We start from the raw sequence: 26223 nt of genomic DNA, 5'->3' as shown, positions 1-26223 counted from the left end.
CACAATACAGTCACACTAGTTTCAATTATTTTGGTAATTTATTTAAAAATACCTGTCAGCAAATATGTCTGTTATAATACAGACAATGAAAAAGATTCAGGAAATGTTTTTTGACAAATAGATTCTTTACTAGGCATATTAATACAGAACTCTGAGTAATAATTTACAATACAGAACTGTACTTCCCCATTATTCAGAAACAGTGCAAAGGCTTGGAGGAGTCAAGGGTAATGGAGGAGCTGAGGGAGAGGGAAATAATTGCTGGGAGGGAGCCTGGGTGTGAACTTGAGGGTTGTTGGCTGTGGGTGGGAGAAGTATGGAACAAGTATTTTGGGGGAGTGGGGTGGGATTGTTAGGGTTTGCTATTCAATCAGGCTCATCTGCCCCACGTGTCCCTGCATCCCCACTCAGACATCCCCACTCAGACACCCCATCTGTCACTGTGCACCTAGTCAGCCATCCCCTGTCTCCATGTGGCCCTGCACCCCCACTCAGCCAACACGCTCCCCTGCCCATCCCCTGTCCCCATTTGGCCCTGCACCGCTCGCCCATCCCTGTGTGGCCCTGCACCTCCACTCCCATTCAGCCCCTGCCACTGTCTGTCCTTCCTCAATAGCCCTTATAAACCCCCCCAGCAGCCCCATGTGCCGCACACTGTCTCCCATAACCCCAGCTTCCTGACCTGGCCTCACTGGCAGGATGCTGCTGCCTTTTCCGTATCAGCAGCTGGGGCTGGCTCGGGAATATGTGCTCTGTTCTAGTGCCACAGTGGTGCCTTGTGGGCAAAATGCATAACTGCAGCAACTTTCCAGTAGAAGTTATTTTCTGTGGGAGGAAAAAAATCTGCTCAGCACATGAATTCTGCACTTGCGTAGTAGCACAGAATTCCCCCAGGAGTAATCTATCTATTCTGTGCTGGAAAGCATGGTTCCAGTTACTTTGTAGACATACCCTCAAAGTTGTTCTTTGTTTCTTTGTATCATACTCTTGACTATCAGACTGAGTTTAGGTTAGGCTTTTGTACTAGAAGGTTCATTTGTATCACAGTATTAAGGAATCTTAAAAAAACCATGTCTTTCAATTACTATAAGTTAACATCTCTAAGGCCTAATAGTGAGTGATATGTTAAGAAATACATAATTGTTTCCCTGGCCATTTGACTACTCTGATCACAATGTAAATAACAATTTTCAGTATATTGTTTCTCAGTGAAATTCCATAACTTGTTTATGTAGGTGACGCAACGCATTTATCACTGTGAATTCAATAGTTAAATTACCTTGCTTGGAAATGCATCTTGACCATTTAAACCTGGAGTTGTTTGTGTATTGAAGATGTAAATACTTTTCATTTGCAGTCGGAGTTACTCAGCCCTTAACTAGCCAAACCAGTTTCCTTTCAGAAAAAGCACTACCATAGGTCATGTTTTTCTTCTGTCTTATTGTTTTTTTAAAAAGCATTAGCATTCTTACTCCAATTCCACTTTTAAACCAAATTGGTTTCCTAGAGTTTGGCTGTTCCTGTGCACAGGGTAGCTGTATGGAGCCGCATATAATTGCTGAGAACCAATGATGCTGAGTCACTGAGAGATTGGCTTACTGATCAGAGTTATTACCTTTTGCTTGAATTTCATCTCCCTCCACGAGTCTGAATATTGGCTTGTTCTCAGTCTGAAAATGTATAAATCTACTTTTGCTCAAAATGACACATTGTTTTCTTTCCTTGCAGTGATTTTGAATAAAGACTTAGTAAGCCCTATTTAAAAGACTCATTGGATTTGATGCTAATTTATTGCACAAACCAGATTATTAGTGCCTAGATCGTATTCTTCATTACTTGTTCCCAGCATACTTAAAGAATTATTTGCCAAAAACTGAAAAAGTTAAACAGAAATAGAAATATAATTTACAAATTGTCTGTCTGTCTCTGTCTTTTCTGTATGTTGTTTTGGACTAAAATCAGCAAATACTGGAAAAGAAACGTTAAGAATGTGAATGAGATTGGCTAGTGGTCCTGATGACTGCCAACAAATGTATTTTAAAATGATAGGGTTTATTATTAGTTGGACAAAAGAAGCTGCTGCCAGTCTTGGTAAAGTTGAGCAAGACTAGTAGTAACTGCAGATCTTTAAGAAGCTAGTATTTTATTTTATTTATTTTTATTTTATGATTAAAGTAGGGCCTCCAAACCAAAACTGAAATTGTGTGTGTGTGTATGTGTGTGTGTGTGAGACACCTGGCAAGATGGTCTTTAGTCTAAATAATTGGTTCAATCTCTTTCACACCTGCACCCCCACAATCTAGGAAAGGCAGGGTATTTGCAACCCACTGGCATCTGTTTGTGACCCTCCAGATTGAGAACCTAAGCCACCATATATTTCATTCTTGGCGAGAAGCTTTCAGAGCAAACCTGTGATGATCAGTGAAGTATTCTGCAAGGACAGAGACATGTATAGCAAGGAAAATGCTTGCTTCATCTCTGAGCTTGACCACATGATTTAAAAATTTGCCACATTAAATCCAGTGAATTCTATTTTGGAAGAAGGACTGCTGATTTACACAGTGGGTTTAAATACCAATACAGTGATTGCAGACACCTTTCTTCAAGAGCCGATTGTTTTAAAGCTTCAAATATCTTTTTTCCAATAGCATGTTCTGTCAAGCAGGCCTCATGTATGGCTCCTTCAAACTCATTCTGGAATAATGTAAAACGTTGAGTGGAATAAGACACACTTGTGGTTTTATCCTGTTCTGTGGAAAATAGTGGTTCTCCTGATTTCTAAGCAGCTGTTCATAAATAGCAGCAGCCATGTCATGAATTCATCAACTGACTACCTCATTGGAGAGGAAAATTGCATTGACTTAACTGACAGCAATAGATCCCAATCTAACACTGATATTTGAGATAAATATGGTCAATGTTTCACTAATTATAATGAGGCTTGGCAGTTTTTGTTATTTGCAGTATCACCAAGTATGATGCCATTAATGAAATAGTTTTAGAGTTTATATCATCGGAAGCTTTTGCTTGAAGAATTCAGTGTCTTTCTTCAGAAAGACTGCTTGCTCTACAAATGGCTTAATGCCTCCTTCCTCTTAATGGCCATGTGCGTGCCATGTAATTCTTCACCAGCTGCTTCAGAAAAGTTGTTTTGATATCATGGCAGCTGATAAGTATTCTGGGGCGTGTCTCGATCAAGCTTACCAGAGAGGAAAGGCAGGATCCAAGCAGGGATATATTGTTGTTAATGATTTGGGATATTAAATAGCTTTTGCAGGTTGTGGGGTTTGGGTTTGTTAAAACTTATTTCATTTTTAAGAAAAAGTGTTTGGCAACAATGGCTTAATTTGTGGGAAAGCATTTTTAGAAGGTATACTATTGATTGGGTTTCTTTCCTTAAGCCAAGAAGGCTGTACACAAAGTTGTTGCAAAGTCTCTTTTTCTTTTCTTTAAAAACCCAGAAATAGAAATATATAAAGATAGAAATAAATGGAAGGGGTGGAAGTGTGAGAGCAATTAATTTATCATCTCCCCAAATGATTTAGTTGGGGATTGGTCCTGCCTTGAGCAGGGGGTTGGACTAGATGTCCTCTTGAGTTCCCTTCCAACCCTGATATTCTATAATTCTGTGATCCACAAAAGAGAAATCAAGGGCGTGTGCATGGCCAGCAGCACCCCACATAAATGCCCGGCACCAGACGGCACTAGAGCTAGTCCAATGGATACCACTAAAGGAGAAATCTCCGGCAACAGAGCACGCAACGTGCACACACCTAATGTGGAATGGACATGAGCAACACCTCTCGAAGAACAACAGTTAGGAAAGGTTAGTAACAGTTTTTTCTGCTGTTGCTGCCAAGCTGTTAACTACAGTTTTGCTGCTGTGACATTGCAGGTCCTTAGTGAAATGTACCCTCTACAGTCTGGGGGCTGGTCCACACTAGAGGGGGGAAATCGATCTTAGATACGCAACTTCAGCTATGTGAATAACGTAGCTGAAGTCTAATATCTAAGATCGGATTACTCACCTGTCCACACCGCGCGGGATCGATGTTCGCGGCTCTCCGTGTCAATTCCGGAACTCCGTTGGGGTTGATGGAGTTCCGTAATCGATATAAGCACGCTCGGGGATCGATATATCGCGTCTAGTTTAGACGCGATATATTGATCCCCGAGCAATCGATTTTAACCGGCCGATACGGCGGGGAGTCTGGACGTGGCCTGGGACACTTAATCTGTACCATCCAATTAACAACCATATGTACAAGTAAATGTACTTTATTTTATTTATTTCAATTGGGCAGATGCCCCTATGGTGATTCCTCCATTATGAAGTAGTGTGGGAGATTGAAGGGGTTTCTAGTAACTCCTGGCTACACGCAGACTGTACAGCTGCTGTTGAAAAGATAATGAGCGTAAACTCTTAGGCTTGGCCTACACGGTGTAAGGCAACTTACAGAGCTAGGTTGACATAAGTGTCTACACTACAATGTTGCTCCCATTGATGGAAGTTGCCCACTACACCAACCTAATAATTTCACCTCTGCAAGAGATGCAGTGCTTAGGTCGATGTAGTTAGGCTGATGCGGTGTCAGTGTAGGCACTGCGTTATGTACGTTGCCTGTCTGGAGTCTGGCCACCTTGCTCAGCTGTCAGCCATGGGACAGGAAGCGGTGGGGCTCCAGTTGTCAGTACCCCATACTTAAGTTGGAGGAAGTGCTCCTGATGAGGACGCAAACCACCGACTGAAGGGCCGTAGTGTGGACATGAACCACTGCAGTAATTACTCCAGTGACTATACGTCGACTTAACTTAGGTCAACTTAATTTTGTAGTGTAGACAAGGCTTTAGTTAAATGAAAAAATTAAATACAAAGTACTTAATGCTCCTCCATCTTGTTATAATAATTATAAGGCTTTCTTCCTTATTGGTTCTTTAACACATGGAAATGTAGTTATTCCTTCTTGGATTGATAAGGGTCTAGTTTGTTGGAGGATGTGTGGAGATTTTGAACTGAACTCGAATTTTTTCCAGAAATTCTTACTAGGTGGTAAGAAAATCTGCCCTTTTTTTCTTGTTCTAGGCTTTATGTTAAAAGTGAATGCTTCCTCAAGAATCATAATATTTAATTGATAAGAATTTATATTCTTCATTAAGAATAAACAAAAATTAGATATGACATAAATGAAACTAAATGGCCTATTAGACTTTTATACTAAACTTCCTACAATTTGTGCAAATGGCACATTGATTTTTATATAACCTCAATGTATCCTATAGCAAGACAAGTTTGCTGGCGTAGAAACATTTGGTAGATCTAACAAACTGTAAATCAGCATTTCGCTCTTTAGGGTTCCATTTACCACAAAAATCTGATTCTCAATTAGATTGGGGATGCTTCCAACTCTGCACCGAAAACTCTGCGTGTGCGTGTGCGTGTGAGAGAGTGTGAGAGAGTGTGTGTTACAGTTAAAGTACCTCTTAGTGTGCACTCACTTATACAATAACCATAAATGTACTAAACACTTAGCTTTGTGATTGTAAGTTTTTTTTTTTAGTGGAGTGACTGTCTTTTATTATGTGTCTGTACTAGGGCTGCCAAGCGATTAAAAAAATTAATCGCAATTAGTCACACGATTAATCGCACCATTAAACAATAATAGAATACCATTATTTAAATAGTTTGGATGGTTTCTACATTTTCAAATATACTGATTTTAATTACAACACAGGATAAAAAGTGTACCAGTGCTCACTTTATATTTATTTTTGATTACAAGTATTTGCACTGTAAAAAAAACAAAACAATTAGTATTTTTCAGTTCACCTAATACAAGTACTGTAGTGCAATCTCTCTATTGTGAAAGTTGAACTTACAAATGTAGAATTAGGTAAAAAAAAAACTGCATTCAAAATAAGACAATGTAAAATTTTAGAGCCTGCATTATCTCCTGTAAACAAACTTGTTTGTCTTAGCGTTTGGCTGAATAAGAAGTAGAACTGAGTGGATTTGTAGGCACTGAAGTTTTACATTGTTTTGTTTTTGAGTGCCGTTATATAACAAAAAAAAAAAAATCTACGTTTGTAAATTGCACTTTCATGACAAAGAGATTGCACTACTGTACTTGTATGAATTGAAAAATACTATTTCTTTTATAATTTTTACAGTGCAAATATTTGTAATATAATATACGCTTTGATTTCAATTACAACACAGAATACAATATATATGAAAATGTAGGAAAAACATCCAAAATATTTAATACATTTCAATTGGTATTCTGTTTATTCTTGGCACAAGACATGGTTTTATTCAAAGGCTTTATTCTGTTTAACAGTGCAATTAAAACTGTGATAAATGTTGATTAATTGTTTTATCGTGATTAATTTATTTGAGTTAATAGCATAAGTTAACTGCGATTTAATTCTAGTGTGTACACTGTCTTGCACAATAGAACCTTTAATATCTGTTGGGACCTCTAAGTGCTACTGTAATTATAGAGGGAGATGTTAGTACTGCCTATAGTTATGGCTGCATGTTGCTTCCCAATACAAGTTGCTTATAATCTTGCCAGACTTGAATCATTCCATGCTGGATGTTGACTTCAGGCAGATTTTTTTATTTCCAGAATGTTTCAGCTAAAATGGCTAGCGTGTGTGTGTGTGTGTGTGTGTAAATCTGCAACTGTTTCATTGAGGCACTAGAGTTTGTCCATGTTTTGAAGTGGGGACTCAAAATTTCATGGGCTGGTGAGGGTGGAGTAAAAGCAAGAGGTCTTCAAGGTGTCTGGGTTGTGCCTTTTGATATCTGTGTAGTTTATTTTTGTTTTGTTTTTTAAATCCACCCAAATTTGGCCACGTTACTGGCACCCATTCAAAAAATTTCTATGCTCACATTCTCATAGAGCCTTAGTAGTTTGACAGCTAAATTCTCCAAAGATAGTCTTTATTGAGCATACTGTATCCCCACATAGCTCCTATGTATCAGCTGGGCTGCATATGCGTCATTCCCACAGAGTAATGGAGCATACACCAGTGTGGGAATATAGGGCCTGAGCAACAATTCTACAGTTGCTTCTCCTGGCAGTCAAGGGTTTCTGTGATAATGGTCACTGAAATGGAAAGCAGGGAAACTATCTCCTGTGCTCTCAGTGCTCTTGATGCTGGTACCCATGGAGCATGGAGGAGGAGTAGCCTGACTGGAATGAAGATGAAATGGGTGAGGAATTGGGGTGTTACAGGACCCAAATGGTGGTATGGATAGGAGTAAGAAGGGGAGGGGGCCAACAGCCAGGGGGTGCCTGGGGGATGCAAGGGGAACTGGGAGAGGGGGGCAGGAGCTTGGGTGTGTGAGGTGGAGGGAGGGAGTAGCTGCACAGGTTCTGGAGGGCAGGAGCTGGGAAGTGGGGTGGAGGATAGAAGGAAAGGCAGACAGGTTGGGTATACAGGAGCAGAAGTGTCTAACCACTCCCTCCAGAATCTGGAATTGAATCCAGGAGTGCTGAGTCTCACTTGCTGAAAGCAGAGGGATGTAGGAACTGACTGTCAAATTCTCACGTCCCTCTAGTGCAGTGGTTTTAAACCTATGGCCCACAGACTGTGTCTAAGAAGTCCATGAAAGATTGGTACCATAGAACAGTGTTTTTCAACCTGTGGTCCATGGACCCCGGGGAGCCGCAAACTAAGATCTCCAAAGGGGTCCACACCTCCATTTTACATTTTTAGGGGTCTGCAGATGAAAAAAAGTTGAAAACTATTGCTCTAGTGCCTAGTACACATTGAAGGTAATTGCAATGCTACTAGTTATTCATTAGTTCAAGTGGTAGAGTTTTTGTGCTGTAGATCGAACAGTCAGAACCCTTCTAATGATCTAAGTTGTGTGTGTCTGTATCTCAGTATGGTTCCACATGACAGAAGTTCTGGGTTTTTAATAAAAAAGAAATGTATTAAAAGAATATATATTTTTTAAAGTCAAGCACTCAAAAATCAGAGGGTGCTAGAATAAAGGTTGTCTGTGCAAATTTTATTCGGCTATCTTGAGTGCATGCATTATGATGTAGTCTTTAATTACATGATCACTTCACTTTTTAGAGCAGCAAAGTGGATTTGTCACTGCCTCTCCCAGATTACTTAAGTGATCTGGGCTTGCCACTTAACCAAAACATTCACAGTTGGCCACTAATGATGTTCCTTTTTTTCTGGATGCCCGACGTGAGACACCTGCGGCCAGATTTTCAGAAGTGCTGAATGCTCATAACTGCAACATTTGGAACTGTGCTTTGATATATAAAGTGGTAATAAAAATGCTAAGTATTCTGAAAAAATCAGGCCCTAGGTGTCTCAAGTTGGGCACCCAAAATTAGTAGACACTTTGGTCTTAATTACTCTGTACTTCAGATGCCAGTCTGTAAAATTGGGGTAGTAGCACCTAATTTTACAGAGGTGTTATGATGGTGAATTCATTGTTTTTTCAGCACTCAAATAGTCTGGTGAGAACTCCATGGAAATGAGGGTAGAGTGATGTGTGTTTAAGTAAGGCCTGAGATCACACACAGAATGAGAAGGAAGAAACAGTGAATAAAGTAACTGTTCACTGAATGAGGCGGAGGTTCTGTGGAGGGGGGAGAGGGAGTATTCAGTTGTGTAAAGACAATATCATAATGTGTATGTCCAAGAAGGGTGAATTAAGGTTGCATAGGCAATCTTAATTCTTACATTTCCTAACTTTTAAGTGCTGGATTTTGCAAACTTAAGATTCTTTTTAACATAGACATGCTATAATTAACTACAAGTATCTTGAAAACACAGTCTCTGCCCAGGAGAGCTTGTAATCTAAGGGTATGTTTACACTATGAAACTAGGTCGATTTTATAGAAGTCGATTTTTAGAAATCTGTTTTATACAGTCGATTATGTATGTCCCTGTCCAAGGCCAATACAGGTTCAAGTAAGTTTTTTGATTGAGTGAGGAAAATCAAAACGAGACAGATTGAAAGTTCAAAACCACGTGGCCGTTTATTGATGGGGGATAAGTTGCAACTTGGGCTGGGGAGGAGCGCTTTTACTAACTAACAATACTATTAGAACGAGAATATTTACACAACTTGAAACAATCTATTTATATCCAACAACAAGAAATCAAACAATCTATAATTAACTGCTTACTAAAATCAAGAACAGATACACAAAACTAAATAAACTGTGCGCACATTAACCAAACACTGTAAAATACAACAATTAACCACAATAGCAATTAATACAACAATTTAATTTTCATATACTATATACATTACTTGGTACCAAGTAAAAGAGGGGAAAAAGGAAGAAGCTAAGCAGACAGAGTATTTACAGCAATTAGAATGCATATACCACACTCCTGGCGCAGCTGACCAGCAGTACAGACACCAAGGCCATGACAAATTGGTGGGAAATAATCCGTAACGACATGACACGAGCCAGCAAAATACGCAGGAGACCCTTCTAGCTGGAAGGGGGATCCATGCCTTCCAGCTAACATGTGGATACGCCTGCAGATCTTGGCGCGAGACATGGTTTTATTCAAAGGCTCTTACTTGTGTCAGTGTCTGATTGGTCCCTAGCTCCTTCACCAACCAGATTCTGAGCTGGTGCCCTCTACGTCAATGGGAGCTGCACCCGGCACACTACTTTTGCACACAGCCCTATGCTTCTGCACACAGCACCAACTTGACCTTTTGACTGACAGAAGGTTCAAGAACAGGCACACTGGTATTTTTGCACACGGCACTAGTCTGACCCTTAGTTGACCAGGGAAAAAGAGCGGGAAAATGCACATGGCACTATAATGTTGCACACTGCACTGTGGTGTTGCACATGGTACCAATGTGACCTTTTGACTGACAATTGGCCATTCAGACGCCATGTTTGAGCATAGGCTTTTAGGGCTGTGACAGTCCCCACTAAGTGCATTAAGTCAGCGGAGTGTGTCCTCACTGCTGTGGCTATCATTGACGCATGGATCAGTGCACTGTGGGAAGCAGTATGTGCAGAACCTGGCTAAGAGATGGCAGCATGAGGACGATTGTGATGAGAACATGAACACAGATGTTCCTGAAAGCATGGGCTGTGGCAATTGGGACGTCATGGTGGCAGTGGGTCTGGCTGATACTGTGAAACACCGATTCTGGGCCCAGCAAACAAGCACAGACTGGTGGGACTGCATAGTGTTGCCGTGATGGGATGATTCCCAGTGGCTGAGAAACTTTTGGTTGCGTAAGGCCACTTTCCAGGAACTCTGTGAGTTGCTTTCCCCTGCCCTGAAGCGCAGGAATACCAAGATGAGAGCTGCCCTGACAGTTGTGAAGTGAGTGGCGATAGCACCGTGGAAGCTTGCAATGTTTGACTGCTACCGGTCAGTCGGGAATCAATTTGGAGTGGGCAAATCTACTGTGGGGACTGCTGTGATTCAAGTAGCCAAAGCAGTCACTGACGTTCTGCTGTCAAGGGTAATGTGCAGGTCATAGTGGATGGCTTTGCTGCAATGGGTTTCCCTAACTGTGGTGGGGTGATAGATGGAACGCATATCCTTATCTTGGCACCAGGCCACCTTGCCAACCAGTACATAAACCACAAGGGGTACTTCTCAATGGTGCTGCAAGCACTGGTGGATCACAAGGGATGTTTCACCGACATCAGCGTGGGATGACCGGGAAAGCTGCATGACCATTGCATCTTTAGGAACTCTGGGCTGTTTGAGCAGCTGCAAGAAGGGACTTACTTCCCAGACCAGAAAATTACTGTTGGGGATGTTGAAGTGCCAATAGTTATCCTTGGAGACCCAGCTTACCCTTTGCTCCCGTGGCTCATGAAGCCATACTGTACTACTGTACACCCTGGACCAGGGGTAGGCAACCTATGGCATGCGTGCCGAAGATGGCATGCGAGCTGATTTTCAGTGGCACTCACACTGCCTAGGTCCTGGCCACCGGTCCAGGGGGCTCTGCATTTTAATTTAATTTTAAATGAAGCTTCTTAAACATTTAAAAAACCTGATTTACTTTATATACAACAATAGTTTAATTATATATTATAGACTTATAGAAAGAGATCTTCTAAAAATGTTAAAATGTATTACCGGCACGCGAAACCTTAAATTAGAATGAATAAATGAAGACTCAGCACACCACTTCTGAAAGATTGCCGACGCCTGGCCTGGACAGTAGTAAGGAGCAGTTCAGCTCTAGGCTGAGCAAGTGCAGAATGGTGGTAGAATGTGCTTTTGGATATTTAAAAGCTCGCTGGCGCTCTTTGTTGGCTAGGTTAGATCTCAGCACAACCAATATTCCCATTGTTATTACTGCTTGCTGTGTGCTCCATAATATCTGTGAGAGTAAGAAGGAGAAGTTTATGGTGGTGTGGCAGGTTGAGGCAAATCGCCTGGCTGCCAGTTTTGAACAACCAGACGCCAGGGCGATTAGAAGAGCACAGGTAGGCGTGCTGCACATCAGAGAGGCTTTGAAAACCAGTTTCTTGACTGGCTAGCCTACAGTGTGACAATTGTGTGTATTTCTCCTTGATGCAAACCCGCCCCTTTGTTGATTCTAACTCCTTGTAAGGCAACCAACTTCCCCCCTTTGTTCACAGCTGGCAAAGGAAATAAAGTCACTATTGTTTTGAAACCATGCATTCTTTCTTTATTAATTAAAAAAAAAAAAAGGGAGATAACTGATAAGGTGTCCCGGGTGGGGTGGGGGAGGAGTGAAGGACAAGGCCACATTGCTTATTGTGGCCACACTACAAATCAAAACTGTTTGAATGACAGTCTTCTGTTGCTTGGACCAGTCTCTGGAGTGCAGTGGCCGGGTTCCCGGAGCCTCCCTCCCACCCTACTGTGTTCTTGGGCATCTGGGTGAGGAGGATATGGAACTTGGGGAGGAGGGCAGGGAGTTGTACAGTGGATGTAGGGGCAGTCTGTGCTCTTGTTGGCTTTCCTGCAGCTCCCCCTTTAGTCTCAGCATTGCATCCTGCCTCTTCTCATTGCGCTCACTTAATGCTTTCCTGGACTCTGCCACTGAATGTCTCCATGCATTCAGCTGTGCCCTATCTGTGAATGTCACCAGGACATTGTCTAGCAACAAGACTAGAGCAGATTGAAAGGCGTTAAGGAAGTTTGAGGACTCTGTAGTCTTCCTTTTTTGGGAACTGTCTACCCAGAGTATCAACAATAAGTGAAATGGCTTAACAGTTTCTCATGTCTGATGTCTATACCATGTTTTCTTGAAGGAAAGCACAATAGTCTCTGCCAGTAAGAACTGTGTATCAATGTAAACTTCAACAATTTTTATGAAAAGGAGGGACACATATTCACATTTCAGTTGCAGGTTGAAGCTACTAAAACACCTGCAGAACTAGTGAATAACTTGTGTGGAAATGTAAATGGAGAAGAGACCACAGTGCTCCCCACCATGAAAGTGTTCATCTGATATAAAAATAGATTTGGAATAATCAGATGAATAAGCTGGTCTGCAAAATAGATGGAAAATTTGTGACCGTGAGAAACATTCTATTCTGAGTAAAGAGAACTAGGTTTATCAGGCTGTCCATAGCCCAAGTCTCTGTGATTGCTATGCTAGAGGAAGAGAACCACTTCATCACAGCCTTGGCATAAGACTTTGAAAACTCTTCATGCCACAATCAGTCTGACTCAGAACATAACTTCTGTTTCCAGTGGTAAAGCCGCTTTCCTAATCATTTCACCCATAGCAGAATGGCAGGTCACCTGTATTATACGTCAACTTGCCTGTGAGGACAGCACAGTAAAAGGAGCGGTCTGGCTGCACAACACTCTGCCTCTATTCAGCTCCAAAACTTCAACTGGTTCTTTTAGATCTGAGGACAGACCATCAAAGTAGGTTCTCTGCCCTGATGGAAGCAAAGTTCAGCTCTAGTCTCAGACGAAAGAAGGCAACATTCTAAAAATGGCATCCCAATTCAAAAACAAAGCCGAGTTATCAGAAGTGGAAGAATGGCTTTGTGCTTAAGGCACTGGTCTGAGATTTATGTTATTTTGGTTCAGTTTCTGGATCTGTCACAGACTTCCTCTGTAATCTTGATGAATCAGCCTCTCTGTTCCTTTTAGTTTTCCATCTGTAAAATGGGAATAGACTTTCCTACCTTAGAAATGTGGTGTGAAGATTAATTCTTTAAAATTGTAAGATGCTTCAATAATTCAGTGGTATAGAATATAGTACTTAGTTTTTAGAACTTTTGGCCCTATCATTAGTGGGCGGGTGTTGTTGGTAAGGTTTTTGATTTGGAGGCAAGATATATGACGTTTGTGTAGAATAACAACTGTCTCTTCTCTGCAGGTTAACTTCGTAGTGTGCCAACTCTTTGCCTTGCTTGCGGCTGTTTGGTTTCGAACATACCTTCATTCAAGCAAAACTAGCTCATTTATAAGACATGTTGTTGCCACGCTTTTAGGCCTTTATCTTGCACTTTTTTGTTTTGGATGGTAAGTAGCATTTTATCTTCTTTTTCAACCGTTTCATGTGTTTTGTTCCATACGTTTTGATATTTAGTGCTGCTGAAGTTTATTACAGTTAAATTTACTACACTTTCTGTGTAGTAATATATGCTCCATCCAATATAACTGAGATGGAAAGTACTCTAAATGCCATAGTATTTAATTCTCTGAAGATCTTTTCAAAGGATTGGATCTTGCAGCTGTTTTTGGGAGGAGAGAGGAAGAGCTAAAATAAAAACTAAATTTGTACAACTTGTGACAAATTTGTGTAACATACTGCTCTGAGTAGGTATGGCAGAAAGTAATTTTTTTATAGCTTCAAAGGATAATTTCCATGTCTATTTTTTCTGTTGATTTAAATTTTCACAATTGCAGGAAATTATTTAATGACAGACATTGAGATAAAAAAAGTTAAAGTTCTATAACTGTTAAAACGCAAACTGTCAATATTGCAGGTCAACGTATGCAAAATAAGTATCCTGAAATCAAACTCTGATACATTTTCAAGCTGTATTTTTCTTACTTTGCTTGCCTGTAAATTTTGATTATCATTTATGGACATACTTTTGTGTGTGTGTGCGTACGTATTCAGTGAAATCAATATTTACCAACATTTATCAATAAAACTAGTACATCTAAGCCTAGCTATGAGGCAATACTAGATTAATCACATGCCTAGATACCACTCCTTAATCTCAAAATGTCAATTAGCTTGCATTGTTTTTTGTTGAATACTGAATACAGATCTGAATACCATGGGAGAAGGGACATGAACAGAATTGTTGCTATAGAGTGTTTCTCTGGCACCAGGAAGGACCTGGAAGGAAGGTGGACTCTGGTGCATATCTTTTTAAGATTAAGTTGTGACTGCTGTTAGAATATCTCAATATACGATATTCTGTATAGGTTCTTCTGCCACACTCTTGATCGTTGTATATACTCAAGATGTAATTGGCCAGAACAGCAGTAGGGGCGATACAAGAAATGCATTTACTTTTATGTATGTAAATTACACTACAGACTGTATAATCTAGTTGTTTCCATGCAGTGTGGCTCAGTACTTATCAGGCTAGTTCAGGATGAATAAGAGGGAGTTGGCTTAATTTATGTGTGGCAGAACAGCTAGTCCAACTTTCTCTTGAGGCACCGGTATATATTGGCTAAGGCATTTTCTTAATTGACTAAAATGTTCTGGCAACGTTTTAAAAACATTAAGATAGGATGAGCTAATGCCCCTCCCCCTTCTCTTTGCATAGTTCTTGAATTCTGAACTACAGTTTTGGCCCCTATATTCAGTTTAATCACACAGGTACCCGAACATATGCTTGCTGCAGACATTGCTTATAGATTTAGGAAATCAGAAAGTTAGGCTTATTGTTAATGTTATCTTTCAGTTTTATGTGTATAAGTTTGCAGTTTATTTATACACATGCCCATAATCATGGAAGTGTAGGTCTGGAAGGGACCCTGAGAGGCGTTCTAGTCCGGTCCCTTTCACTTAAAGCAGGGCTAAGTATTATCTGGACCTCCCCTGAAAAGCATTTGTCTAACCTGCTCTTAAAAATCTCTAGTGATGGAAATTCCACAGCTGCCCTTGTTACCTGTGGTTCTTTCAACCCAAAGCTCTTGGTAGCTTTACTCTGTGCAAGGTGGTGTCAGGAAATAAATCAATGGAGACATGGCTGTCTGACCGATAGATGACTGGCACAAACAGGACAATACAAGAGTGCTCTCACTTAAAGCTATACTTAACTTAGTGTCAAGCACTTACACATGTCCGCCACAAGTTAATAAAACACCCTCAACCCCCAATAATTACTGAAGTTAGGAGTGGCTCTTGAGTGACACAGCAGCAGCCTTCCGATGGCCAATCTTGCGTCTGCCGGTGAGATCCCCAAGATGTGTCCAGAAGAAGAGTCCCTGAAGAATCCAACTACCCAAAACTTTCTTCCCTTATTCATTCATAAGTGTTATAATAACATGTCACTCAAATAAAACTTGTTAAGCAAGCAATTTCAAAGGTTAAGCAAGAGAATTACCTCTGATTATCAATTAGCCAGTTGTGTTTTGCAGAGTTTGCATGCCTTGAGCCTCTAATAGACACATTCCTGAGGGCACATATAGATAAGCTTCTTGTTTTTCTTTAAACATATACCTCAGCAGTTTCAACAGAGATATTATCAGGAAGGACTCTGGGTCAAGCTGTCCTTTTTGTGGTAGTCCCAAAGCCCTCCCCTCCTGACTTGGTCATGCTAAGGCTGCTGCATAGGCTCACTTATGGCCTGCTGGCTTGGTTAACATTAGCAGTAAGCAGCAGTGGTCTGCGCACTTTACTGGTCTGCCAAGATCTCCCTGTGTATCCTATGCAATCTATTCCAGTGCTTCACTGCTCTGACAGGTTTTTCCTAATGTCCAATCTAAACTGCCTTTGCTGAATAGAAGCCCATTGCTTTTTGTTCTATCCTCAGAGGTTAACAAAAACAATTTTTCTCCCTCCTCCTTGTAACAACCTTTTACGTACTTGAAAATTGTTGTCATGTCCCCTCCCAGTCTTCTCTTTTTCAGGCTAAACAAACCCAGTTTTTTTCTATCTTTCCTCATAGGTCATGTTTTCTAGACCTTTTAATCATTTTTGTTGCTCTTCTCTGGACTATCTCCAATTTGTCCTCTGGAATCTCTCCCGTCTTCCATGACTTTTCGAAGATAATCGCTAATGGTTCAAATATCTCCTTAGTCAGCTCCTTGAGTATTCTAGGATGCATTTCATCAGGCCCTGGTGACTTGAAGACATCTAACTTGTCCAAGTAATTTGTAACTTGTTCTTTCTCTATTTTAGCCTCTGATCCTACCTCATTTTCACTGGCATTCACTATGTTAGACATCCAATTGCTACTAACCTTTTTGTTGAAAACCAGAACAAAAAAGTCATTTAGCACTTCTGCCCTTTTCACATTTTCTGTTGTTGTTTCCTCCCTGCCCCTATTGAGTAGTGGACCTTGGAACTGACAGCCTGTCCTTGGTCTTCCTCTTGCTTCTAATGTATTTGTAGAGTGTTTTTTTTTTGTTACCCTTTATGTCTCTAGCTAGTTTAATCTTGTTTTATGCCTTGGCCTTTCTAATTTTATCCCTACATAACTTGTGTGTGTTTGTTTATATTTATCCTTTGTAATTTGACCTAGTTTCCACTTTTTAAGACTCTCTTTTTAGAGTTTCAGCTCATTAAAGATCTCCTGGTTAAGCCTGCATGGTCTCTTGCCGTACTTGCTATCTTTCCTATGCAGTAGGATCGCTTGATCTTGTGCCCTTAATAATGTCTCTTTGAAAAACTGCCAACTCCCTTGAACTGTTTTTCCTCTAAGAATTGCTTCCTATGGAATCTTACCTAACAATTCCCTGAGTTTGGTAAAATCTGCCCTCTTATAATCTATTATCTTTATTGGGCTGTTTTCCCTCCTACCATTCCTTTGAGTTGTGAACTCTACCATTTCATGATCACTTTCACCTAGGTGGCCTTCTGTTTTCAAATTCTCAACCAGTTCCTATTTGCTAAAATCAAATCTAAAACAGCCTCTCCCCCAGTAGCTTTCTCCAGCTTTTGAAATAAAAAAAAAAGTCTCCAATACGTTCCAAGTACTTGTTGGATAATCTGTGCCATGCTCTGTTACTTTTTCCAACAGATGTCTGGATAGTTGAAGTCCTCTACCACCACCAAGTCCTGTGCTTTGGAAGATTTTATTAGTTATTTAAAAAAAGCATTATCCACCTCTTCTTCCTGGTTAAGTGGTCTGTAGTAGACGCATATCATGACATCACCCTTGTTTTTTACCCCTTTTATCTTTACCCAGAGACTTTCAACAAGTCTGTCTCCTATTTCCATCTCAACCAAACTCCAAGTGAATGCATTTTTAGTATATAAGGCAACCCCTCCTCCTTTTTTACACTGCTTTTCCTTCCTTAGCAAGGTGTACCCTTCTATACCAGTATTCCAGTAATGTGGATTATGCTGTACACTTAGGGTTGCAAACCCTCCAGGATTGTCCCGGAGTCTGCATGAATTAAAGATTATGTTGTTATGAAATCTCCAGGAGTTTGTTGAACCAAAGTTGGCAACCCTACACTTACTCTTCCTTTATCAAATATGGTAAACATATAGTGCAGTGATACGGTGTTTTTATAACAAAAAGATAATTCACACCTCTCCTTTGAGGAAAAGTTACAAGAGTATTTCAAAATAAATGAAAAATATTGTTCCTTCTAAATTTGGATTTCTAAAATTTACTGTTAGACAGAAAACTACACAATAAGTACAGAACTTCATTGGCAATCAGATGAGAAATGAAATAATATAAAAATTAGGCAATAATATCAGTCAAAATTTATCCAGACTGATGAATTAGGGTATCATTGGTTTTGACTTAGCTTCACTGAATGTGGTCCTAAGTAATTATCTCTTGCTTTAGAAAATAATAAATAATTTAAATAATTTTCAATCTGAAATGCTGGATATGAGGTTTGCCTTATGCATATTCTGATAGTTTCCAGTAGTTAAATATGAATAAAATAACTTCATGTATTTCCACAGAAAATACTAAGCATGTTAGCTTACAAATTTCTGCTGCCTCTCATCTCAGCCAAAAACATCAGTCCTCTCTTAATTTAGGAGAAAAAAAAAACTTTTTATTCTGTCTTTCATCCTTTCTGTTAGTCCAAATAGTTTGGTATCATTCCTGCCTGCAAATGGAGACAGTACAGAAAATCTCTTTGGTTATGTCATCACCTACATACAGATTAGAAAGACGCGTAACCTATTATCTTCTACAGTGTTAAAAATTCAAAGACTCTCAGAAAGAAAAATGAATACAATTCCAGTACACTCAAATTTCACTTCAATAAAATCTACCAACCTCCTCTCCAGCTATTCAGTTGTCTGATTAGATGGCAGTTTATGAGCAATCCAGCTCCAGAGGGAGTAACTCCTTTTTTCTGTCCTGAATCCCCAGTTGCACTCACAGAAACTCCTCCAACTGCAGGGAACAGTTTGGAATCTGCCATCCTCCAAGAATGTACTTGATTAATAAACTCCACAGAGTCTTAAATCACCTTTATTACACTGGCATGGTGATTTGGGGTACAAAGAAAGGTCGTAGTGTCCTCTTTGAAAGTAAATATTGAAGCACCCTTAGAGTGTACCTAGCACATAGCTAAAATGGGTTAATTAAAATATTTAGGTTTATAGTTTTCTATTCATTTGAATGCTATTGTAATTGAATTGCATATGAATCAAAGATCAATCACACTACTAGTATTACCTTTCTGTTCTTGTATAAAAGAATTAATACTCTTAGAGACTGAGTGTTAACTTGCTAATATGGATTGCAATTCCACCACAAGGCATGCTTTTTACAATAACGTATTTGTCGGGTTTCTTGAAGATACATAATCTTGTTCCTGATGTTTAGCTTTTGAATTAAAAAAGAAAATATAGTTATGAAATTCATTGTAACCAATAAGGACTTGAAATAGAAAATAGTAGTGATAATTTTGGATTGTTTTAAAAAGAAATGCTTTTCTTTCTTAGTATTAATTGCCATAAAACGAGACAGATAAGTGGATAAAACATCTTTACAATACACTTTTAAAATATTTAGTATAGCATTTCTTTCTTAAAAAAGAAGTTGCAACAGTGTTACATCAAAGCCAATATGAATATTAACCTTCTTATATCTCTAATAGGCTAACTCCTGCTGATGCAAGGATCTTTTCGTAATAATGGAGATCCATGTGAATTGGACCTGCTTTTATATCAAAAAGGCTAAGCAGTTTTTGGAAGAAATGAATGCCCAAGATTTATAGGAAAACTTGCCTTATAAATGTCTGTGATACTTGAGCTGAAGGTGACTAGCAACAGCAGCTGATTTTTAGGCTGTATTTGTATGGGAAAGAAAATTTCCAAATAAATTAGTAGTATTTTAACCATTTGATCTCTTTTGATAAGATGGTCCCAAAACAAGAGAGAGTCTGCCTAATGAAGATCAAACACGGAGGGAGCCACCTGATGTAATGGGATACCACTGAGCTTGCCCGTTCCACCAGCTTGGGCTCCCTCACCCTGTCTTGCTGTGCCAGGCCCTCAGGCCTCCTCTAATACACACACAGACAGGACCAACTCAGTTGCAAAAGGACCCAGACACTGAGATCAGCTTTGTGTGGGAAGACTCAGCTTGGGGATTGCCCAGCATTCAAGTGCATCCCTCTCTGGAGTGCAAAATTGTATTGTCTTGCACTGCACAGAAATCTGTGCCCTGTAAGCTCATGAAAATCATGCCTTCCCTCAGTGTGGAGGAAGATATGCACAGCTTTTTGCCCCCACTCTCCGAGTTATGAATTGCACAAACTGGTTTACAGAAAACAAAAACAAGTTTATTAACTACAAAGAACAGATTTTAAGTGATTATAAGGGATAGCAAACAGATCCAAGTAGATTACTGAGCAAATAAAGCAAGCATGTAAACTAAACTTAATGCACTACTGGCTACAAGTAGTAATTTCTCACCCTAAATGTCATCTTTAAGTAGGTTGTGGAGATTCTTGAAGACAAACTTTTCTTGTCTGTAGCTTAGAATTCCAGATATTCCTTTCATGGGCCAGACACCTTCTAGCCTGGTTCCAGTTCTTCTCTTCCCGAGATCAGTCTTAGGTGTTTCCAGCAGTCATCTTGGGTGGGGATTCATTAAAGAACCAACCCTGGTTACCTCACTTCACTGCCTTAAAAAAGATTTACATGTGGTGGGAATCTGTGTCTCAGTGGGATTCTCCCACCCCTCCCCCAGTGGAATCCAGTAACTGGTGACATGATCACATGACCCTGCAGTGTCAAAGCAGCATCCCAGGAAACTTCTCAGGAAGGTGGGGGATTAGTGTGTTCAGAGTCCTATCATTCTCCCTAATGGCCCATCCAGACCGATTACATTCTGTCTGGTGGGTGTTTCTCGGATGTAAACACTTTATAATTGATACATAGTTAATATTCCCAACTTCAGGTACAGAAATGATACATGCATAGTAAATCATAACCTTTCCAATGATCTCTCACATGACCCATCTTGCATAAAATGCATCTTAGTTATGCCATATTCATATCATAAACATATTTCTATGAAGAATATGGGGCATAGTGTCACAAATACTATTAAGAAAATAAACTTGAGGGAAATTTATTACCAATGTCATTTTTCAACAGGGAAGTAGGACTTTCTAGCACCATGTTATTTGTAAAAACAATGAGGAAAATGTACGGATAGTCAAAACTGTTTTAATCACTGGATCTTCACGAACTGATGGTGATTTGATTGTCAGTATAAAATAACTTGATGGCAGTGGCCCGGCCCACACTGCTTCCCGCAGCTCCCATTGGCCGGGAATGATGAACCTGGGAGCTGCGAGTGGCCATACCTGCAGACGCTCAGGTAACCAAACTGTCTTGCAGCCTGCCAGCGGCTTACCCTGAACCAGTCGCAAATCAAGTTTGGGAACCGCTGCCGTGATGGGCTGCGTGTGGAAAGTTGCCGACCCCGGTCTAAGAAAACATTGTTGCTGCCATGCTGTACCTGTGCTTTGTATAAGTAGAACATTAGTCCCCACAACTGTCAATTATCATATTTTGCCATTATGTGAAAAGCGAACTGCAAAATGTGAACTTTACTTTCACCTTCTACTGTTCGTGTATGATGTGCGAAGACTCATTCTCACAACTCAAGCTCCCAGCATGCTCTTCCTCAGATAACCTGAGTGGAGCTCTCCTTTATAGGCTTGTGTGAGACAACTGTTCAGATCATTTAAAGATGTCAAGGTCCTCTGTAAAACAGAGTGGATAAGGGACCTGATATTTTGAATGCAAAAAGCTCTCAAACAGATACTTTTATAAGAAAATAGTGAAGTGCAAAAGTTGGTGGGTTTTTTTGTTTTTCAGTTACCTACCTTAAAATAGATTTAAAGGAGATCTTCTTATTAAGCGTGTAACAACTACTGATGGATTAAAAATCTAACTATCTTTTCATTTCAAGTAAGGAAAACATATATATGTGCTAGACTGTTGGTAATGAAAAATGATTGCCTGGAGTGACTATTATAATTTTTTCTAGGTATGCCTTACATTTTGTTGTACAGAGTGGAATTTCCTACTATATCATGATCATAATAGGAGTGGAAAATATGCACAAGTAAGTATTGGCTTTCTTTATTTAAATTTAAAGTTATTTAAATGGAGAATATAAACAGTTATTTAGAAAGTTGCTGTATAGCTGTTTATAAGAACAAATAAGGTTTATATCTGCATATATTTCTCTTACTGACACACTTTATATATGTCATATTGCTGTTGGCATTAGAATATCAGAACATTTCAGTATATGAATTGCGCTAAAGATGGCTTGTTTGTAGGGAAAAACACCATCCTTTTTGTCTGCTTTGTCTGTTTGAAATGGTGAGCACTTATTCCACTTACTGTCTGCAGAAAGAAACCCTGAGGCAGCATTGTAATTATCAATGTATAGCTGTTAATACATTTCTCATTGCTTAATCATAAAAAGTCTTAGATTGCAAATACACGGTTAATCCATATTAATACAATTTTATAACTCTTAATACTAATAGAAGGAAAAGATCCTGGGATGAGAAGAGGGTTTGTGTGATGAAAGTGAATATTAATTCAATTAAAATGCCATTGTATTTTGTTGTTTTAAAAAGGAAAAAGAAACGCATGAAAAAGTATTCACATTAGGATACTATTTTAGTCTGATAATAATAGAATCATAGAAATGTAGGATTGGAAGGGACCTTGAAAGGTCATCTAGTCCAATCCCTTGCACTGAGGCAGGACTAAGTATTATCTACATCATCTCTGACCAATATATTTGTCTACACTGTTCTTAAAAAGTTCCAGTGACAGAGATTCCACAGCCTTCTTAGGTGATTTATTCCAGCGATTAACTACTCTTACAGTTCGGAGGTTTTGCCACAGTCCAACCTGAATCTCCTTTGCTGCAATTTAAAACTAAAACAGAGATCTAATTATGTAATAGCATTCACGTGTTTTTTTTTTTTTAAAGGGAACAAATGAAAAGGGATGTTTTAAAAATGAATTATATGTATACATTAGATAAAGGCCTCAACTGAGTTTAGGGCCCCATTGTACTAGGCATCATACAAATGCATAGTAAGAGACTTAATTCCCTGAAGAGATTACTTTAAAAAACAACATAGGCAAAGCAAGGGAGGGGAAACAGAAAGGAGATGTAATTTTGGTATTGTACTGCTGATGTGTCTCAATTGCCCCAGATTATCTTTGAGGGGAAAGGGAGAGTATATGGCCTTGGCTACACTTGGAGGTCTGCAGTGCTGGGAGTTACAGCTGTCTTCGTACAGCTGTGTAGGGAAAGTGCTGGAGTGTGGCCACACTGACAGCTACCAGCGCTATAGTATGGCCACATTTGCAGCATTTGCAGCTCTGTTGGGAGTGGTGCATTATGGGCAGCTATCCCACAGAGCACCTTGTCCCATTTTGGCGCCGTGGGTTGTGGGAATGGGACGGAAGGGTGCGGGTCATTCTGCTTCCTGTCCCAATGCCCCATGATGCATTGCTTTACATCCTAGCAGTCCCTGTTTTTTCGTCCACGTTTGGCACCATTGTGAGTCTCCCAACAGTTTCTGTGCAGTGCGATTTCTGTGGGAAATGGAGCCTGAACTGCTGAGGAGTATGCTGACGAGTCTCGCCAGCACATCATGTTTGGCAGTTGAGCTATTCTTTAAGCTCCAAAGTGATGAGGAGTCTGACGATGATTGCAAGTCGCCCGACGCGTACGACACAACATTGCTTGTGGTTTTCACGGAAATGCTCAGCACCGTGGAACGCCGCTTTTGGGCTCGGGAAACAATCACTGAGTGGTGGGATCACATCATCATGGAAGTCTGGAATGACAATCAGTGGCTGCAGAACTTTTGGATGAGAAAAGCCATTTTCATGGGACTGTGTGCTGAGCTCGCCCCTACCCTGCGGCGCAAGGACATGAGATTGAGAGCTGCCCTGCCGGTGGAGAAGCGGGTGGCTATTGCAATCTGGAAGCTGGCAACCCCAGACAGCTACCGATCGGTTGGGAAACAGTTTGGAATGGGAACGTCGACCGTTGGGATCGTTTTGATGCAAGTTTGCAGGGTCATTAATCGCATCCTGCTAAGAAGAACCGTGAGTCTGGGGAACGTGCAGGACATTCTGGATGGCTTTGCACAAGTGGGTTTCCCTAACTGTGGAGGGGCGATAGATGGGACACATATTCCTATTCTGGCACCACCTCACCTAGCATCCAAGTACTTTAATCGGAAGGGGTATTTCTCTATGGTTCTCTGGGTGCTTGTGGATCACCGTGGGCGTTTCATTGACATTAACACAGGCTGGCCTGGAAAGGTGCATGATGCACGCATCTTTCGGAACAGTGGCCTGTTCAGGAAGATGCAGTCAGGGACTTTTTTCCCAGACCGGAAGATCACAGTAGGGGATGTTGAAATGCCCATTGTGATCCTTGGAGACCCCGCTTACCCGTTAATGCCTTGGCTCATGAAACCGTATACAGGGAAGCTTGACAGGAGCAAGGACCGGTTCAACTACAGGCTGGGCCGGTGCCGAATGACTGTGGAATGTGCTTTTGGCTGTTTAAAAGGGCACTGGCGATCTCTTTATGGGAAGCTAGACTTGGGGGAAAGCAGCATCCCTGTTATATCCTCATGCTGTACCCTCCATAATATTTGTGAAGGGAAGGGTGAAACATTCAGTCAGGAATGGACCTCCGAGGTTCAACGCCTGGAGGCCGAATTTGCACAGCCAGAGAGCAGGGCTATGAGAGAGGCCCAGCACAGGGCTTCAAGGATCAGGGATGCCTTGAGGGAGGAATTGGAGGCTGAAAACCAACAGTAATGCTTGGTGCCTTGCACAGGAGTGAAGTGCAGTGGTTCCAATGTTAGTAGGAATCTGTTTTTCTAAGCTGATTTGCAGTGCCTATTTCTTTCCTGGGCTAAGGTATCTTTGACTTTCTGCAATAATAAAGACTGTTTTCAGAGCCAAGAATTCATTTACTGAAAAGAAAATAACTTTATTGACAGACGCACAACATTTTGGGAACCTAAAAGGGCAGGGGCGTGGGGTGGTGAACTGTACAGTCACAGGTTTGAATATGTCCTGTCTGGAGTGCTGTGTGATGACTGCCGCACTTCAGGATGCCTATACTGCATGGTAATGGGGGTTGAGTGCAGAGGGTAAGGGTCATAGTTCTTAGGGCTGGTTGGTGAACGTACAGGTGTTGGAGGCAGTTGGTGGAGGTAAGAACCTGGATGCTGGGGAAGGGGGTTTGGAGCTGATATTGGGGAACAAGGGCAAGAGCTTTGGGACGGGGGTGGGCGGGTGTGGGAGTGCTCTGCCTGCATGGCCACGAGCGCCTGGATAGAGTCTGCTTGGCGCGCCAGGATGCTTATCAGCTGCTTTGTGCTTTTCTTCCTGGCCGCTGCGTTTCTCTCGCGGATCCTGCTTTCCCTTTCCCTCCAGTCCTGCAGTTTTTAATTCTCTCTGGCAGAGTGATCCATAACTGTTTGCAGCAGGTCGTCTTTGCTTTTTCGCGGCTTCTTCTGCAGGTTTTGGAGTCTTTGAACTGCTGTTAACACGGGCAGCTGAGAACTCAAGGTCGCTTGTGGAAAGGCAAAAAAGGCAACAGTTAACTGAGGCAGCATTGTTTATATCTCAGACAGTTATTCCCACACAGTGAAGGAGTTTACAGTCTTCACTTTAGCATAATTTTCCCATACCAAATAGAGTGCACATAAGCCACAGGAGCCCCGAAATGGTGAGTAAGGGGGACTGATTTTTTTAGGGCTGTGCTGGGGTTTCTGTGCATTGGGGAGAGCAAAATGCTGCAGGGGGCACCTACACTGAACACTCTCCCCACATTTTCCACAGGATTTAATCCTGGAAGATATCTCGCTGCTGCGGGTCACCTGGGAAGCAAGGGAGGGTCTTCTACAGCAATGCGGATTCCACCCTGGCCCCTATGCAGCTTGCCTGTGTGCAGCAATGGTCCCCACACCCCTCGCGGCACAGTGGTGCGGACGCGTTAGCCTTACTGGGACAAGGACCACAGTGGCTCTCCCTATAAACTTGCGCAGGTGCATTGCCCACGCTCTGAAACTTTTGAAGAGATTACCGAGGCCGATTTCCGCGACGTGATAGACCACATCAACGGGCTATTCCACATCTAGGCATGCATGGAGGCAGCCATAACCCCCCTCCTCTCCCGAAACATTTCCATCCTGAAAATAAAGCTGCTTACCGGGAACCCGCTCCTCTGCTTCTCCTTCACCAAGTTCCAGCTGCTGCGACTGGCTAGCTTCCTCCTGGCTTGAGAAGAGCTCCTGGCTGCATGTCTCCTTGGACTCCGGGGTGTCTACCCCCACCAAACCCTCACTCTTGGTTTCCTCCATTCCTCCACCTCCCCTTCCTCTCCCCGATCTGAACTGTCCATCGTGGTCCTCGGATTGGCAGTGGGGTCACCCCCAAGTATTGCGTCCAGCTCCTTGTAAAACGGCAGGTCGTGGGGGCTGCACCTGAGCGCCGGTTTCCCTCGTGAGGTTTGCAATAGGCACTCCGCAGCTCCTTTACTTTAACCCTGCACTGCACCGCAT

At 41.2% G+C, this 26223-nt stretch overlaps 1 protein-coding gene across 3 annotated transcripts in view; it reads left to right on the top strand.

Annotated features, from left to right (window-relative positions):
• Nucleotides 1–26223, top strand: part of MBOAT2 (membrane bound O-acyltransferase domain containing 2) — a 219997-nt gene that overhangs the window by 24542 nt on the left and 169232 nt on the right. The window contains exons 2-3 of one of the 3 annotated variants that reach the window (XM_050950800.1): nucleotides 13346–13491; nucleotides 21645–21722. In XM_050950800.1, coding sequence (XP_050806757.1) covers nucleotides 13346–13491; nucleotides 21645–21722 — 224 coding nt within the window. Of the gene's footprint in view, nucleotides 1–13345; nucleotides 13492–21644; nucleotides 21723–26223 lie in introns of those variants that run through there. The other 2 variants (XM_050950801.1, XM_050950802.1) reach the window with 2 other exon arrangements.

This window comes from Gopherus flavomarginatus, chromosome 4 (assembly GCF_025201925.1).
Source record: "Gopherus flavomarginatus isolate rGopFla2 chromosome 4, rGopFla2.mat.asm, whole genome shotgun sequence".
Lineage (NCBI taxonomy): Eukaryota > Metazoa > Chordata > Testudines > Testudinidae > Gopherus > Gopherus flavomarginatus.
The sequence above is the reverse complement of the archived record's forward strand: the minus strand, read 5'-3'. Positions and strand labels throughout refer to the sequence as shown.